The sequence below is a fragment of the Phalacrocorax carbo genome, chromosome 14 (assembly GCF_963921805.1).
Source record: "Phalacrocorax carbo chromosome 14, bPhaCar2.1, whole genome shotgun sequence".
In the NCBI taxonomy this organism is placed as follows: domain Eukaryota; kingdom Metazoa; phylum Chordata; class Aves; order Suliformes; family Phalacrocoracidae; genus Phalacrocorax; species Phalacrocorax carbo.
In genome coordinates this window covers 6,019,027-6,035,535 of record NC_087526.1, presented here as the reverse complement: position 1 = coordinate 6,035,535, position 16,509 = coordinate 6,019,027, and the positions used below count along the sequence as shown (strand labels likewise).

At 36.7% G+C, this 16,509-nt stretch overlaps 1 protein-coding gene across 1 annotated transcript in view; it reads left to right on the top strand.

Moving 5' to 3' along the window:
* Positions 1 to 15,655, top strand: part of TAF4 (TATA-box binding protein associated factor 4) — a 39,442-nt gene extending 23,787 nt beyond the window's left edge. Inside the window, exons 5-16 of the mRNA XM_064465348.1 lie at positions 381 to 500; positions 1,269 to 1,391; positions 2,452 to 2,541; positions 3,639 to 3,890; positions 5,320 to 5,464; positions 5,828 to 5,942; positions 6,574 to 6,743; positions 7,344 to 7,474; positions 8,102 to 8,227; positions 9,983 to 10,039; positions 10,121 to 10,240; positions 14,121 to 15,655. Of these exons, the coding sequence (XP_064321418.1) occupies positions 381 to 500; positions 1,269 to 1,391; positions 2,452 to 2,541; positions 3,639 to 3,890; positions 5,320 to 5,464; positions 5,828 to 5,942; positions 6,574 to 6,743; positions 7,344 to 7,474; positions 8,102 to 8,227; positions 9,983 to 10,039; positions 10,121 to 10,240; positions 14,121 to 14,288 (1,617 nt within the window). The 3' untranslated portion in view covers positions 14,289 to 15,655. The remainder of the gene's footprint in view (positions 1 to 380; positions 501 to 1,268; positions 1,392 to 2,451; positions 2,542 to 3,638; positions 3,891 to 5,319; positions 5,465 to 5,827; positions 5,943 to 6,573; positions 6,744 to 7,343; positions 7,475 to 8,101; positions 8,228 to 9,982; positions 10,040 to 10,120; positions 10,241 to 14,120) is intronic.
* The last annotated feature ends 854 nt before the right edge of the window (positions 15,656 to 16,509 follow it).

Below are 16,509 nucleotides of genomic sequence, written 5' to 3'. Positions count from 1 at the left end.
CTCCCTTTGAAAAGTGGCATTGAAGGGAACAGGCAAAAAAAGCTATTGCACTCACAGAAATTTAGCATTTGTTTTAATTGTGTTTTGAAACGACAGTGTCTGAGGGTATGTTTATGGTATTATTTTGCCGTTTTATTCAGTAACCAAAATTTGTGCAATTCTTAATCAACTTCTAGGATTTCAGTTTTTAATGTGTAGTGTTTTGTGCCATCTGGTGGCTCGCTCTTTCCACTGCAACAGATGGCAGATTAGTGACTTCTTTTTATAGTAGCTGTGAAAGATGTTCTACTGTCCTGTGGCTCAGCTTCTCTTTGACAGTTCAGGAAAATGGCTTTTGGTATGTTCCAAGTAAAATAATCTTACGTTTGTATTCTCTGCAGCCTCAGATTGTTCTGGGTGGTACTGCACAAACTACTACGTTGGGGACAGCAACAGCTGTACAAACTGGAACTCCTCAGAGAACAGTGCAAGGAACAACAGCAACCTCCACTGCTGCCACAGTAAGATACTGAGTGCATTTAGAATCTTTTTTCGTTCATTCACATATATGCGTGTGCGTATATACATACATGCATATATATACACATAAGCATAGATCAGAGTGGAGAGCAGTAAAGATGCAGGAGTTCTGTGACCTATTAGTCTTGAAAAAGTAAACTTTCAGTAGAACCATATAATTTCCAAAGTGTGAACAGAGGTCACTTGAATTTTGACAACTGTCAGAGTATTAATTTTGATTTATGTAACAGTTTGTAAAGCACTTTTTTTTTAAAAAAAACATATTACCTGGATCTTATAGAAAAGAGAATTGTTCAGCGCTGCAGAGTAGAATCAGTATGAGGAGGGATAAGAAGTTGGCACTGACTCATTCTGGATGCATGTTTCCAGGACTGCACAACAGGGAGAATCCATGCACTACACTATGCACTGGGAAGGAGGAGCTTTGCTTTTTGTTGCCCTGCTAAAATGCACATTTTCCCATACACGTTCTTAAAATACTTGGTGTTTCCTAGCCTCAATAAGAATAATAATTGATTAAATTTTGATAACAAAAAAGTACAATACATAGGTATATATGAAGTAAAATAATAATTTTAGTCTGATTGTGTCTTAAGCAGTGAGGGACACGAATCTGTAAATAATATTCTGTAGTGATGAACTAAAGAACGGCTTTATTTCTCAGAGGATATGGTCATATCATGTATTAAAAAGAGTTTATCTTCCCTTCCTTCACTGTTTCCCTTCTACCCCTCCTCCTCCTGTAACAGGAAACTATGGAAAATGTGAAGAAATGCAAAAACTTTCTGTCCACATTAATAAAACTGGCATCATCTGGAAAACAGTCTTCAGAGACTGCGGCTAACGTGAAAGAATTGGTACAGAACCTGCTGGTAAGAAAAGTTCATTAAAAGTTGTAAGAAACAGTATCTGGGCAAATGTAGGCTCAGAACTGAAGGGGTGGGTTGGTTGGTTTTTTTGGTGTGTGGTTTTTGTTTTGGAGAGGGAGGTTATAAAGTCTAAGATAAATCAAACTGAAGCTTTGCTTCTGAATTAAAATAGATACATAAATTCTCCTTTAAGCTTGTAAATGAGACATTACTGCTCATTACTGCAAACTCATGAGAACATGAGTTAAATTGAAGTGCAAGTAATGTAAATGGTGACTTTAAATTCTACATTTTTATTGATAAAACAGTGAATAATAAGATGAATTATGTACCTGAGGAAGATGATACAGCTGGTGCAGTAGCTTAGCGTAGGAAATCACAAGTTTTTACAAAAAAAAGTAAGTAATACTATCTGAAGCTAATGTAAAAGTTTGACATACTTAATATTTATAGAATGAGTACTAGTATTGCTTAGCCTAGTTGTTACCAACCTTTAAGTTAAGGTAGAGCTGTGTATTCCAGATGTTATCACGTGATAACCAGAGGCTGTCACAAGACCAAAATTTGAAGTGTGTCTTCCCATGAGGGATATGCATTTAGTTTTGTGAGAGATACATGCCTTTTGAGCATATGATGGTCACAACTTCAGGTATTTGGAATGGAGGAACTATAGTAGCTTTGATGGAATGCCAGAGATGGGGCTGCCCAGCTGTTCTGATCAGTTGATAGGTGGCTGACTGCAGGTCACATGAAGTATTCCTGTAGGTTCCACCTGGCCCTTTGATCAATAGATAGGACATTCCTGTAATGGTGAGAACAACTGAAAGATGTTCCTTGAAATTGACTTAAAGACAGGAAGAAGAAAAGGAAAGATATAGGTCTTACTAGTTGAAATTTGTAGTAAAATTTGTTACTACCATAAAGCTATTGATAACTAAAAATAGTGAGGGATGATAAAACCACTTATTTTCAATAAATTGTTAAGTCTTAAATTTTTTTGATGTTGAATATCTGTAAAAGTTAATTTCTGCAAGTTTTTTCACTTGCATTTTCTGTTTTGAAGGATGGAAAAATTGAAGCAGAAGACTTTACCAGTAGGCTGTACAGAGAACTTAATTCTTCACCTCAGCCTTACCTTGTGCCTTTCCTGAAGGTAACTTATGTCCCAGAGTCGTTACATATTTCTGTGCTTATGTATCAGCGGCAATGAACACAAACACATCTTTTACCGGTATAGATGGAATTCCAAAATTGTGTAAATGGAAGTTTTAAATGGTGCCTGGTTAGACTTTTGCTCCATTAAAAATATTTCTGCCTCTTGATTCCAAGAATTTGTTAGTATGGTTCATTGGTGCAGTCAATAATGTAATTTCTACCATAGTATCACATCGTAGCTCTTGAGAAATCTGAAAAGTTTTCTGACTTTTAAGTAGTCTTTTTTCCATAGCACCAAACCTATGAATTGATTTACTATCCTCTTTTTAGTCTTGGAAAGAAAACAAGGGATTAAATGATACAGAAAAATACCTTCTGGACAAACTCATACTGTTTTGCCTGCACTGTCTACCTGTTTGTATGGATAAACAGGGGATTTGTCACTTCTGAATAATTTTCCTTTGTCATAAATTTTATAGTAATTGGACACGTCTCAAAATAATCTTTATTCTGAAATGTTTATCATCTGAAAATCAGAAAGTATATCATCACTGGATGGTAAGAGTATAACTCTGCTTGACTAATGTATGATTAAGGGATGTAGTTGTAAGTGTGCTTTGACGTTTCTGGGTCCTTAAATGCTTGTTCAATCTTGAGCTGTTCATGAGGACAAAAATTGTTACCGTAAGAAAACAACTAAGTTAAGAATCGAGTAAAACACTGGTCCCTGAGCTATTCTGAAATCTTCACTGGTGTTCCAGTATGTCTTTTAAGCCATCACATGTTACAGCTTGGTATATATGTAGGAACACAATCGAGGAAGACAGCATGGGCTTGGATTGTTAAATAACACCAGGGGTTCGAGATAGGCTTGCGTAACATAGATGCCCATGATACCCAAGCTTCCACAGCTAAAGGTACTGTCACTCTGTCCGGCTTTAAATGTGAAGTAGCATGGTATTTGTGTGTGCCGCTGTTGTGTGTTCTCAGGTCCACGCAGACTGATAAAATGGACTGAAATGAAAAGCATTGCTTTTGACAATTAATGTTTTCTTGTGTGATGTAAGATTAAAATAAACTCTTTCCCCTTTTCAGAGGAGTTTACCTGCCTTGAGACAGTTAACACCAGACTCTGCAGCTTTCATTCAACAAAGTCAACAGCAACAGCCGACAACGCAAGCAACGATAGCAACGATTCCATCTGCGGCGGTGCTTCTAAGCTCCTCAGTTCAGCGCACAGCAGGGAAGGCGACTGCAACTGTAACGAGTACTCTCCAACAACCTGTAATCAGTCTAACTCAGCCTACACAAGTTGGTGTTAGTAAACAAGGGCAGTCTACACCACTGGTATGTAAGCTGAAGTGTATCATCTCTTATTGCACGCAGGGTTTTTTTGATAAGGCAGTGACTTCTCTTCTTAAATTGGTGGTTTAGCTCAGAGGTCTTTGACCTCTTTAGAGAAACTAGCTACTAAGAAAAAAAAAAAAGTATAATTTAAAATCCATTGTTGATTAAAGTCCTGTATTATTTCCTATTTTAGCATGAAATGTTGGCAGATTGAAAAAATCACCACATATCTATGAGAGAGTGGTGTTCTGGAGGATCTTTCACTCCCCATTTCAGAAGTCTAACAACAGATTACACCGAAAGAGGAGAAAGAATAACTTTCTCAGGCCTGCACGTAAACCAAATAAGAACAGTATAATGTGCAGCACCTCTTTTGACTCTTCTCATAGCAAAGCAGTGTCCGAGTGTAAGCTTCTTCTAGAATGTGTATTTATTAATACACATTATAAAATTAGTAGGGTTTTTTTGCTACTTAGTACTTCAATGTTCCCTGTAGAATGTTCGGCATTCGTCCTGCTCTGGCCAGAGATTTTTATATAACATGAAAAGGAGAGATCTCTTTTGTCAAACCACAAATATTTTTCACTTACCTTGAGAGATAAGCTAGTGATTGAGAGAAAAGCTAGTGATTATATTGGTCTTACTGTCTTTATAAGTTAGGTATTGTAGAAAGAGGTTAGGAACTTAGGAAGGAATAAAAACTGACCATTGACTAATTAGTGCTGTATTTACAAGAAAATAATTTGGCCCTTAAATACATAAAACAGTAGCAAAAGAGAGACTTGCAGAGTTACAGAAGCGGAGCTTGCAAAACAGTCAGTAAATTTCCGTACAGAAGTTTGAAAGTAGGTTTCTGAAAACTACTTCTGGCCAGAAGATGAGTTTGCATGGATAGTTCTGATTGTAGCATTGCAATGTAACCCTGCATTTATGAGTTCACATTCAGAAGCAGTATGGCTACAGCCTGACAATCCGATAGTACAAAGCTGCACAGCTGTAGCTTATGCTGGTTCTGAATGAAAACAGCACATGTAGAACCAGCTGGGTTATCTTTATCATGTCTCTCTTATTTTTAGTTCTAGAGTTTGTTCAGGCAGATCCAGTTTGCCTCTGTATCTCTAATATAGGAATCACATGTAGAAAGTTTGTAACTGGACCTTTGTGATTATAGATGTTTGGAGTTTGGGGTGTTTTTGTTTGTTTGGTTTGTTTTTTTAATAGAAATAGGTTACTGATTTCTTTTTTGTGTCACAGAAAGTGGGATATTAGTTTTCCTGTAAGGTATAATTTATCTAAAGAAACTTTTAAATACCTTAAAATGTGCTGATCACAGATCAATGAACAGATGTATTAAGATCACAACTTACAAGTTGATTGTTAGGGTTATTTCTCAGATTGTTTACAGTTCTTTTTTTCTTATTATTTGCAGGTTATCCAACAGTCTCAAAAAGCAGGGGCATTGATAAGGCCTCCACAGGTAACGTTGACACAGGCACCAATGGTAGCACTGCGGCAACCACATAGTCGTATTATGCTCGCTACTCCTCAAATTCAACTGAATCAACTTCAGACAGGTAAGAGATCAAGATACTTGGTGTATGCTATATTTGATAGCATTGACTGCAGTCTGGTTTATGAATGTCAGCTCTTAAGTGCCCTGTAGCTGTATGATGGCTGTTGTACCGCTGCTAAAATCTTCAGTGCATACTGCCATAGTGGCTGGGGATACACATATGTCAGGGCAGCATTTGCAGTCAGAGAAATTGTTTGGGTACTGGAATTGTGTGGGAGGATCCTGTTTTAGAGGGGTGAAATGCTGATAAACTACTGAGGTGAAGTCTTTGCACCAGACCTATTGCCATTACTATCCATGACTGGCTTGTAGATCTGAGCTCATACAAATCTGATGAGTACAAATCTTGTCTGTCTTCTTGCAGTACCTGTGGTAAAACCAGCAGTATTACCTGGAAACAAGGCAATTGCCACTGTTTCGACACAAGTAGCTGCTGCTCAGAAGAACAAACTGAAAGAACCTGGGGGAGGCTCTTTTAGGTGAGGAACCTTACGCTTATTTGTGTTCGTGCTGCCTCCGCAGCCTGCTGAACTCAGTGGGAACCTTTCTGTGTACTCCAGTGGTGCTGAATCAGCCTGGGTAAACTCGTAAGAACTAGAGGTGTGTTTTCTGTGGGCAGGTTTGCTGCTTTAATAAAGACTTTAACAAACAGCTGTGGACATACTTGTGCCAGACTGGTTTTAGTATTTAGTTGGCACTAAGGATAAATATCAAACCTCACAAACAGTTCCTGCCTGGACAAGCAAATAGAATTCATTCCTTCACTCCTCCTAACTCTGCTCGGGTTATTCAGATGTACAGCCTGCCTTACAGTGATGAGTGCAATTTATTATTGTTTTGTGGTAGTGACATGTCTGGTGTTGAAACATCACGTAAGGAAGGGTCTTGAGAAAACAGTTAGGAAGTACAAAACTGCGAAATTACTTTTAGTGCTGTTTGGAATCAAGTTATGTTAGTTTTATTTTATTATATAGTAAAGGCAAATAAAATGCAAAAATGAAATAAAGTATTCAGGTTTACTGTGGAATTCATTATATGCAGCTGAGGTATTGTACCAGTGTGCAGATGAGCACTAAATATTATGATTATAATGAGTTTTATTTTCTTAAGGGATGACGATGATATTAATGATGTTGCATCAATGGCTGGAGTCAACCTGTCAGAAGAAAGCGCTCGGATATTGGCAACAAACTCTGAGCTAGTAGGCACATTAACAAGGTCCTGTAAAGACGAAACCTTCCTTTTCCCAGCACCTTTACAAAGAAGGATATTAGAAATAGGTACGTTGTTTTTTCTTGAACTTTTTAATAAACAAATGTCACTAGTCTTGGGCTTAATTGAAGGCCTTTTCCATAGAAATTGATTTGAACAGTTTAAAGTTGCTGGAGCCATTACCTTTTGTATATTCTGATCCTTGTGGGCAATCATTCAGCTTACGGAAGTGGCATAGTGTTAAGGGAGAGCAAACCTATAGAGTTGCCTTCTAAAATGATGGCAATTTAACATCAAAATTACTGGACCTGGTTAAAATTCTGACTGTGTACACTGATAAAGCCTAACAAAAATAATGACATTTAAAAAAAAATAAATTCAGAAATACTTCTATTATTTACTTACTACTTTAGAATTGATGGTAGAACAAAAAGCATTCTGCAATTATTTGTTACACTGTAGTATACAGCATTTATTGATAGATTGTAAATTTTGTTAAGCTAATGTAAATTTTTATGTATGCCATTTCCTGTTTAATTCTTGTCTGAGAAATACCTGAAAGCCTTATTTTGCAAACATCATCTAAATTTCCATGACTGAGATTAGTTGCACGTTTAGCTGTATTGCAAAAATCATTTTTTTATAACTGACTTCTGTCCTGATCATAGGTAAAAAACATGGAATAACAGAAATCCATCCTGATGTAGTTAGCTACGTATCACATGCTACACAACAAAGACTACAAAACCTCGTGGAAAAATTATCGGAGACTGCTCAACAAAAGAATATTTCGTACAAGGTAGCTGTATTTAATTGCACAAATAAAATGGCAAAATCACACAAGTTCAGGAGGCTGTCATGTGTGAGTTCAGGTGTTCTTCATTCTGTGAAGTTAGGTTGGGTGTTCACTTTGACCGATTCATCTTGTATTAAGGTTTTAATACACATAGGTAACTAGAACCCTTAAGCTTGCGAATAGAAAATGTTTTTAAAACAAATGCAGAGAAACTGTGCCCTCCCTCTTATTATGTCAAATGTTTAGACTCTGAGTGATGGTACAATCAGATAGGCAGATAAAAGCGCTGCTTTTGAATACTCATGAGACTGGTGTCCGGCAGATATGTGTTCTTAATAGGTGCAAATGTCTAAACAGTGTTTAAAAAAATGCACAGCTCTGTGAAATATGTCTGTGAGGTTAAAGTTGTGAGGCTAATAGTTTAGAAGTCAAAATCCGATGATTCATGAAATAGAACAAAATGCTTTTAAGAATTCTAGCTGGTTTGACTGGTGTAAATATGCACTTGCTATTTGCTTGAAAAGGACAAAGTGAACAGTTGAGCTTTAAATGTATATGTTCTTGTACAGTACAAGCTAACAGCTTTGTTTTTAAGAAATGTAATGAGAAACATATTTGCTGTGTTTTCAGGATGATGAAAGATACGAACAAGCAAGTGATGTTCGGGCACAGCTCAAGTTCTTTGAACAACTTGATCAAATAGAAAAGCAGCGTAAAGATGAACAAGAAAGGGAAATTTTAATGCGTGCAGCAAAGGCAAGTGCTTGGATTTCACACGCGTTTGCAAAGTGTCATTTTTGACGTCAAAACTGCAGAGTTTCTTTACATTCTAAAACATTTGCAATGAAGGGGAAGACTCTAATCTTCAAAGATGGAGCTTGATGAATGTGTTCTTTAGCTAGAGCTCTGTTCTGCTTTTCATGGTGAAGCGTGTGAGACAGCTCCTTTGCCAGTCTCGTTGCGTTTTCCCAAATTAAAGTAGGTCTTAAAACTTAGTTTTTGCACGTCCCATTGTGAAAAAGATTAATTTTATAGCTTGATGATGGTATTCTTAAATGAAATAGAGAGGTTGCAGGTATTTTGGAGACTAGAAATTGAATTCAGAAAGATTTTTACAAGTTGGAGAAATACAATAAAGAGAAAGCAGTTGATGTAAGCATTAGACTGTGGTTTTACTCAGTGACCTGACTACAGGATAACTATGACTAGCTAGGCAGGAGTGCTCTAGAAATAACTGACAGAAAAACCTAAGGTTTCTGTTGGGTTTGTGATCTAGTATGAGTTGATAACGTCAAAATCAATTATTTTTTTTTGTGCAATGTTCACACATAAGTTGTGAACTAACACCTCAGTTTCAGTTGGTTCCTGTTAGACCGAAGCTGGAATACTTTATCCAGTTTTTGGGCCCTACACCAAGTAGACTTCAGAAGGAAAGCATTTTAAAGGTCTAGATAATGTGACCCATGAAGCAAGATTAGAGAGTAGATCCATTTACTTCAGAAAAGAGTGGGGTGAGACATGAGTCTTGATGACTGTGTTTTTTGCATATTCATATAATTCCCTGTGTTTGCTGTGCCTAAAGTGCAGCAGGGAAGACAGAGGTTAATCATTAGGAAAAGCTTAACGTTTTAAGGATACTTGAGCATTGAATTAAAATAATTCCTTTTGTCGTAGGTCTAAAGAATATATGGGAGTAACAACAGTCAGGGTTTGTTTGAATATAGTTAGTCTTGCCTCATGTGAGATGTGAATGAAAGACTGTCTTGAAGTTCTTCCTGTTTTCTGTTTGAGTTCTTGGAAGAAATAAGAGCCTAAAAGAAATGATAGATGTAATAAAAAATAACCACCCCCCAAAAAACCCCAACCAAAAACCCCAAATTGGCAAATTTGTGTTAATAATAGTATTAGACAATAAAATTTGCTGGAATTATACTTTGTTATTTCTAAAAGTGCGATAGGCACCTACAATTACTTGTACATAAGTGAAGCGGGCAATTGCTAATGTAAATGGTCTGTTGGTCAGTTAGCTGCAGTTCATTCAAACGCGAGGCTGACTTGTATGTGTGGGTGCAGCGGAAAGGTATGTTCTTAGTGCGGAGTTACACAGCAAGGGGAGGAGTTTTTCCAAAAAGTACAGGTCTGGTTCCTTTTTTCACATGTAAAGTGTGTATATTTCAGTTCACAGATCTGTGTAGTTTGTGTCTTAAAATGGCTTTGTCTAAGGCATAAATGCTTAGCTACTACTTTGCTATTTTTAACAAAGCTGAAAAAAGGGGATGCTTTTTCAAAAATAGATACCTGAAACTAAGAAATGGAAACTTGCTTTTAATTTCTAAAAATTATTTTCCCCCTGTTGCCCTCTCTAGGAGTGGCAGTTATTCTCTACTCCCTGCTGAAGTTTAAGGAAAACTTTCATATGCTACATTAAACTTAAAGGCTTCAATTGCTTTTGTAACTGAATTAATTTCTCTTTTTCTCCAACCATTCCATGTTCATCATTTATCAACACAGTCTCGATCTCGACAAGAAGATCCAGAACAGCTTAGGTTGAAACAGAAGGCCAAGGAGGTAAGTGTTCACCTTAACATGAAATTTTGTTTTGGAAATTGAAAGAAAAATCATTAACTTAACTTGTTCTGGCAAATGCAGATGCAGCAACAAGAGCTAGCACAGATGAGACAGAGGGATGCCAACTTGACTGCGTTAGCTGCTATTGGACCCAGAAAGAAAAGGAAAGTAGATTCACCGGGATCGGGATCAGGGACAGAGGTACAGTATAACTAATCCTCAGTATTGCTGCATCAGTCCCTGTAAAAACATCTCTGTTCAGAAGAGATTTTCCTTAGTTTGTGGAAGCTTTCTGAGCAGCAGAAGCGTATTTTGTGATCAGATTTGCTTGCTCCAAGGCCAACATCAATTTTTAGCATCTGTGTAGTGACATAGGGAAAAAAATTTGAGTTACCATTCCTTGATTCGTGGAACTGGAGGAATGTTAGAGAAGCCATCGTTGTTCTCTCAAGTATCTGCTTTTTGGACCTCCATAGTTTTGGGAAAAGATTATTGTGGTTGTAGCCAATCTAACTAAATAAGAGTGCAGATTAATGCCGCTGATGTGGGTGTGATGGTAGATTTGAATCACTGCTAAATTTAACAGCAGGAGCTTCAGGCTATAGGAACTTGCCTAATTTCTTCAGTTATTGATTGGCCTTAGTTTTAGTATCTCTAGAGCAGATCAGTTTGACCAAGTCTATCTGATTACAATGTTCTCGCATGTCCTTTGTATATTCTGCTATTTAATCTGGCTTTTAAAAATTTCTTGGCCGACTAAGTATCAGTATGCTCAGTGTCTGTTTCGTTTAATGTTAATTTAAATTCGGGTAGACTGGTAGACTCTGCTCTATTTCTAAACAAGTTAATAAACATGAAATGGTATAAAATTGCATGGAAGACATTCAGTGTGGGATTTCTCTAGTGTTTAAAAAGAACAAAAATCTTCTTGAAACTTGTCATTTACAGGGCCAAAAGCTGTCTTCATAATTTGAAGATTTTCCCTGCAGAGTTTTGTGTCTGATAGCAAGTGACAGGATAGTAATAGTTTAATAGTTCTGTTTATTGCTCCCTGAGCATTGCAAATTTTTAGTGCTAAAGCATTTATACTGTAGAAAAGCCTCATTTCAAAAGAATTCACCTTGTTTTATACTGAATTGCTAGAAGCAATAATTTACATGTGCTTGATATAAAATGTTAGAGAACAATCTGAATACTAGTAAATGTTATTTTTATTTATTAAAAAATTAAGCCTCTTGAGCATCTTTTAAAGTAATTTTGAGTTTTGAAATTTACTAAAATGCCTGTTCCTGATGAGACTTATTTCTACATAAGTTAACAAATTACTGTATTAAGGTTTATAATTGTGGTTTAAAATTATAATAATTGCAGAATGTGGCACTTTTACAAAGATAGATGTGTATATAAATGAAGTCGTCTCTGAGGAATATGAGGAAGTATCTCATGCAGCGTTAATGTTGGCATTCCTTACTTATGCATGCTCAACTGTGCAACATTAATAGTCTGTTAATGTCACTTAGGTTATAGAATATATTTTACATATACTGTGAACACTTGTTTGTATTTCATCGAAATCTGACTAATTTAGTTATCCTAGATTAATCACTTACTGGTTAACCAATTAACTCCAGGTTCCCTGGAAATCTAATCTTTTTGTCTGTTTAATTAAGAACCAGCTGCTTTTGATCTGATAGACTCACAGCTGTGCTTTTGCTGCCTTGTCACTTGACATTTTTAAATTGAGCTCCACTTGTCACCATTTGTATGCAGTTTGTAGTTAAGGCATATTACAAGAAGTGTGGAAAATAAGGTTTGTCATTATTTAGATACAGATTTGTAAATGTAAGCTTTTGATGTCTAGGAAAGCTGAATCTTAATAACATGTAAAATCACTTCTAAATAGTCATTGTACTGGTTTGTTTCAGAATTTAACAAAACAGGTTGCTGTCAGTTTTAGTTTTATGTCCACGTGGTTTTATTGAAAGTTACCAAAATGCTTCTTAACTTATTCCATGCCCGGAGGGGTAGAATAGTTCTGCATCTTTAAAGACTCCTGAAATTTTACCTTTGCATTTAAGCATTATAGTCTACATAATAAAATGAGGGTTGCTCCTGCTAAAGAATATTAAAAAAAAAAACAAACAAAAAACACAAAAATCAAAACCACTTCTAACCATTCTTTCTGTTGTCTTGTTAGTGGTCATATGTATGTGTTTGACAAAATTTAGTTACCACCCGATGCACTCCATCTTCTCATTTCCATTGAAGCTGATAGAAATTAGGCAATGAAGTTGTGCAAGTGCCTTAAAAACCCCTTTGAAAATCCAGCCTTTAAACTGTTCTAGCTATAGGATTTCAGTGATTTGACGCTTGCTGGTTCAACAGGTAACTTACTTGAGAAACAAAAGTCTGACTTCACTGTTAGCAGTGTGGTGAAGCAAGAACACCTGCACTGCACACAGTGTTACTAACCCAGAGATGGTAATTTCAGCGCAAGTTTTGATTGGTTTCCTAATAATGCACATTGAGAAATAAATATACTACTTTTACACGTAGGGAGGACTGTACTAGTGTGAGCCTCAGCAGCTTATTCACATGGCTTTTGCACTACTCTAAATTTTGGCTTTTCTCAAGTCTGGGGTTTTCCTATTTAAAACAGTCTTTAAAATTCTCCAAACTCTTGAGCAAATAAATCTATTCATTAGTGGAGTGTGTTTGGACCTTCTGATGTCAGTAAATATTGAAGTTCCATTAAAAAAGAAAAGAAGACATTCTAGTAAATGAAATTGGAGGGGGGAAAAAGAATCCATAGATAAGCCACAGAAATATAACCTGTTCCCTATCACTCAGAACACCTTAATTATTTACATAAATACACAGAGCGAGGTATTGGCAACAGGCAGCTGCCAAAAAGATTCCCGACTTTAAAAATTCAAGGTGAAAGTCGGCTTGTCGGCCTCTGCGTGCCATCTGCTGGTGACTGTACCTTACTGCTGCCACTCTGCTCCAGTGCTTTTGGTCGCTGCTGTCCGAGCCACGCTGCTCTTCAGGCTGCCCTTGCTGGACCGTGCCCTTCTGCCAGCCTCGAGCCGGGCGGCACCCCTCCTGCCACTACTGAAAAAGTGTTTCTGGTGCGTGTGCACAGGATGTGATCAAATCCCAGTCTTTACTGGAAGAGGCACCTTGTTACGGGATAGCGTTCCTGCCAATTCTGACTTTAAAGCACTCCAGGATTTCCTTGCTTGTATAAAGGAAAACATAATAGTCATGGAAGAGTTGCATTAATTGGATGTGTCCTATCAGAACTGTGTTTTCTGCAAGTGAAAAATGCGTTGGAGTTAGTCCCAGCAGACTCACTCTATAACTCACTCACCAGGCATTGTACTTATAAACAGCCGAAGGATGTGGGTGTATCTAAAGATATAGAATTATTTTTTTACCTGTTTTTTTCTGAATTGACAAATATATTATACTACTTGTTTATCTTGCTAGTTTCTGTGGAAAACTAGTAGTGTGTACCAGAGGGATAAGTATTGCTGAATGATGGAGAATTCAGAGATCATTAGAGATTGTCTGACTGTGTCTAGGGTAGCTACTTCTTAATGTAAACCTGAGCTTGGTGACAGCTGTTGTCACCAAAAGGAGAGCTCATGGCACCCTACCATGGAGATCGGGGGGATCTAGGACATTATCCAAGACCTCACAGTGCAGGGAGATAGGACTGCTCCTCAATTCTTCAGGAATTCTGGGGCTGCCCTTGGGATCTGTACGCCGATACTGTGAAGAACACTGTCTCTTCTGTTTGTTGTAGTTGTTGGGATTGCCTGTCATTAGCGCCTTCCTAAGGAGCAGTGCTTTGGGGCTGTTTTTTGTCTATATTAAATGTCTCTGAAAACTTCTGATTGTTCAACTTTTGTTTATATATATCAGAATTGAATCTCTCATCTGGTAGCATACAGCATACTGTTTGACAGCTTCCTGTATGTAGTCACTTAGTTCTTACCTTGCATGTTTTCTCTGAAAAGTTTTGGAATACCTGGGGGCGCTGACATGTTCTGATTTATGTTCTTCTCATTTCCAGGGATCTGGTTCAAGCGCAGCAGTCCCAGGCAGCTCGGGAGTTGGAACAACCAGACAGTTTACGCGACAAAGGATAACGCGGGTGAACCTCAGGGACCTCATATTTTGTTTAGAAAATGAGCGAGAGACAAGCCATTCACTATTGCTATATAAAGCATTCCTTAAGTAAAATGGAAAAGATCAAGGTATTTTTGACGGAGAGACGCCTGAGGACATTTTTTATATATTTGCAAATTACGCCTTTTTGTAACAAGCGAATGGGATATTGTTTAAAAAACAACCACCTCTTTACATGGAACAGTTTTATATTCCTGTTTATAAATAAACTCTTCAGTATGAGAGAAATACATTTCTGTAACAGTGAGAATACTTACAAGGCCTGTGGATACTATAAAAGGACAATTAAATTTTAACTCATCTCTTGATTGAGTGGCCTTCTTGCCAAACAAGCCATATATAAAGACTGATGGAATCGTTTAGCAAATAACTAGCTACCCTTTGTCAGCCCTGTAGCAGTTTCGACATTAATTGTGCATTTTAGTTCCGTTTTATTCAACTAAATCAATTATATAGGCATATGTCTACAGCAGATGACCTCATTTCATTTAGCTTTTTTTTTTAAACAGTCAGTTAGCAAAGCAAACTGATTTTTTTAAGAATATTTATCTTTCCCCAAAATGTTCAAAATCTAGAGGGATATACAGTTAATTTTAAACATAACCTCAATTTTAATCACATTATTGCTTATTAGAGGCCCTGAAATCCCATAAAGGAGGGTTACTTCTGAATGTTTTAGCAGCATCTGTAAAAATGCATTTTATTTGCTATAGTTTGTAAAGCTGTAAAGTTAAAAAAGGAAAAAAAGGAAAAAAAGAGAAACCTTTTCAGCATAAATATATTTTACTTGCACTGTGTTTTTTAGCTAAAGTGAAAGCTTAGATTAAATAAAATCGAAGTTGAGAGGAATCATCAAAAGACTGTTTCTCAGTGTGAATCAAGTGTTGAAAAATGGTTGGTGTATTTTGTCAGTAATTGTACATAATTTTTGGCACATAACATAAAAATGGCTATGTAAACTATAATTATTTTGCTAAAAGACTGTATGCAAGCTGTGGGCCTACTTTAAAGATGTCCAGAGCAAAGTCCCTTCTTTGTACCTATTTTTTTATTACAAATATACTAATTGGTTCTTTATATTTTCAGAGGTTATTGTATTAAATTGTCTATTGATAGTACTTTTATGACTGTAAATACTTTGGCTTTCTTTGTGTGAACTCTCATGGTAGAATTTAACTCTCTTGCGTGTAAACTGAATGCTGATCAGTATTTTTATCAACACCTGACAACTGTTACACCCCCTTTATTTTGTCTTTTAGGAGATCCTGTCTTTCCATATTTTTTTTTTCATGTAAATTTTGCACAGTTACTTGTTCATATGTAAATATTTTACTTTCAAAAATGAAGTTTTTAATTGCTATTGTTTTATATAGGATTGAAAGAAAATTAACTCCTTTATTAAAAACAAATTTATCTGTATTTGCTAATGTATTTTTCTCTCTAAATCTTTTCTCATCTTGGATTTATTTTTCTTGGTACAGTAAAAGATTAGCCTACCTGAGGGGATGCTGTTTCCTAAAGATGCACTTTGGGTTTTTTTTATATATTTTGTTTTGTCAGTGTTTTGGTGGTATGTAACTTTGTGAATCTCGAAATTTCATTGTTGTCTGAGGGGTTTTGTTTGGTTTGGCTTTTACCCAGGGAAAGTTTCTGAAGAGATCTTAAAAGTATTTTGGTTTTGTCTAGTGGAGGTTTAATAAAACACCCTCTCCTTGAGGGCATCCTGCTCCCTCAAACACAATTAACTGCCATGGTTTTCAGAAGAAGGTGTGATATAAAACACAGAATTTGGAGCACAACTATAAAAGAAAATAATCGGGGACACTTCTGATTATTAATGTAAAAATCTGAGAAGGTGTATTCGTGATGGTCTGTACTGAATGATTAGCTTTTGGTTTGTTTGGGTGTTTTTTTTAATTCCCCCTCTCATGGGTGACTTAAAAAAAAAAACGAAACAAAACAAAAAAAACCCCAACAAAAACAAAACCACAAACCAATAATTCACAACTGTGAGGGCCTAATCCTGCTATTAGATTAATAGAAAAATCACATTAATTTGATAATCATTTCTTGCATACAGACGAGTCTGCCTAGAGGCTGCTGCACCAAGCACACCGCTATTGAACTGGACTCAGCCCGGCACTGACTGAGTCCGCGCGCGGAGACCAGTTGCCTCTGGAAAAAACGGATTAGCTGCCGAAGGGACGCACTCACCTGACACCGTGTATGACACTTACTTGAAGAGTTTAATTGTTTGTAAACTCCAAACTGTC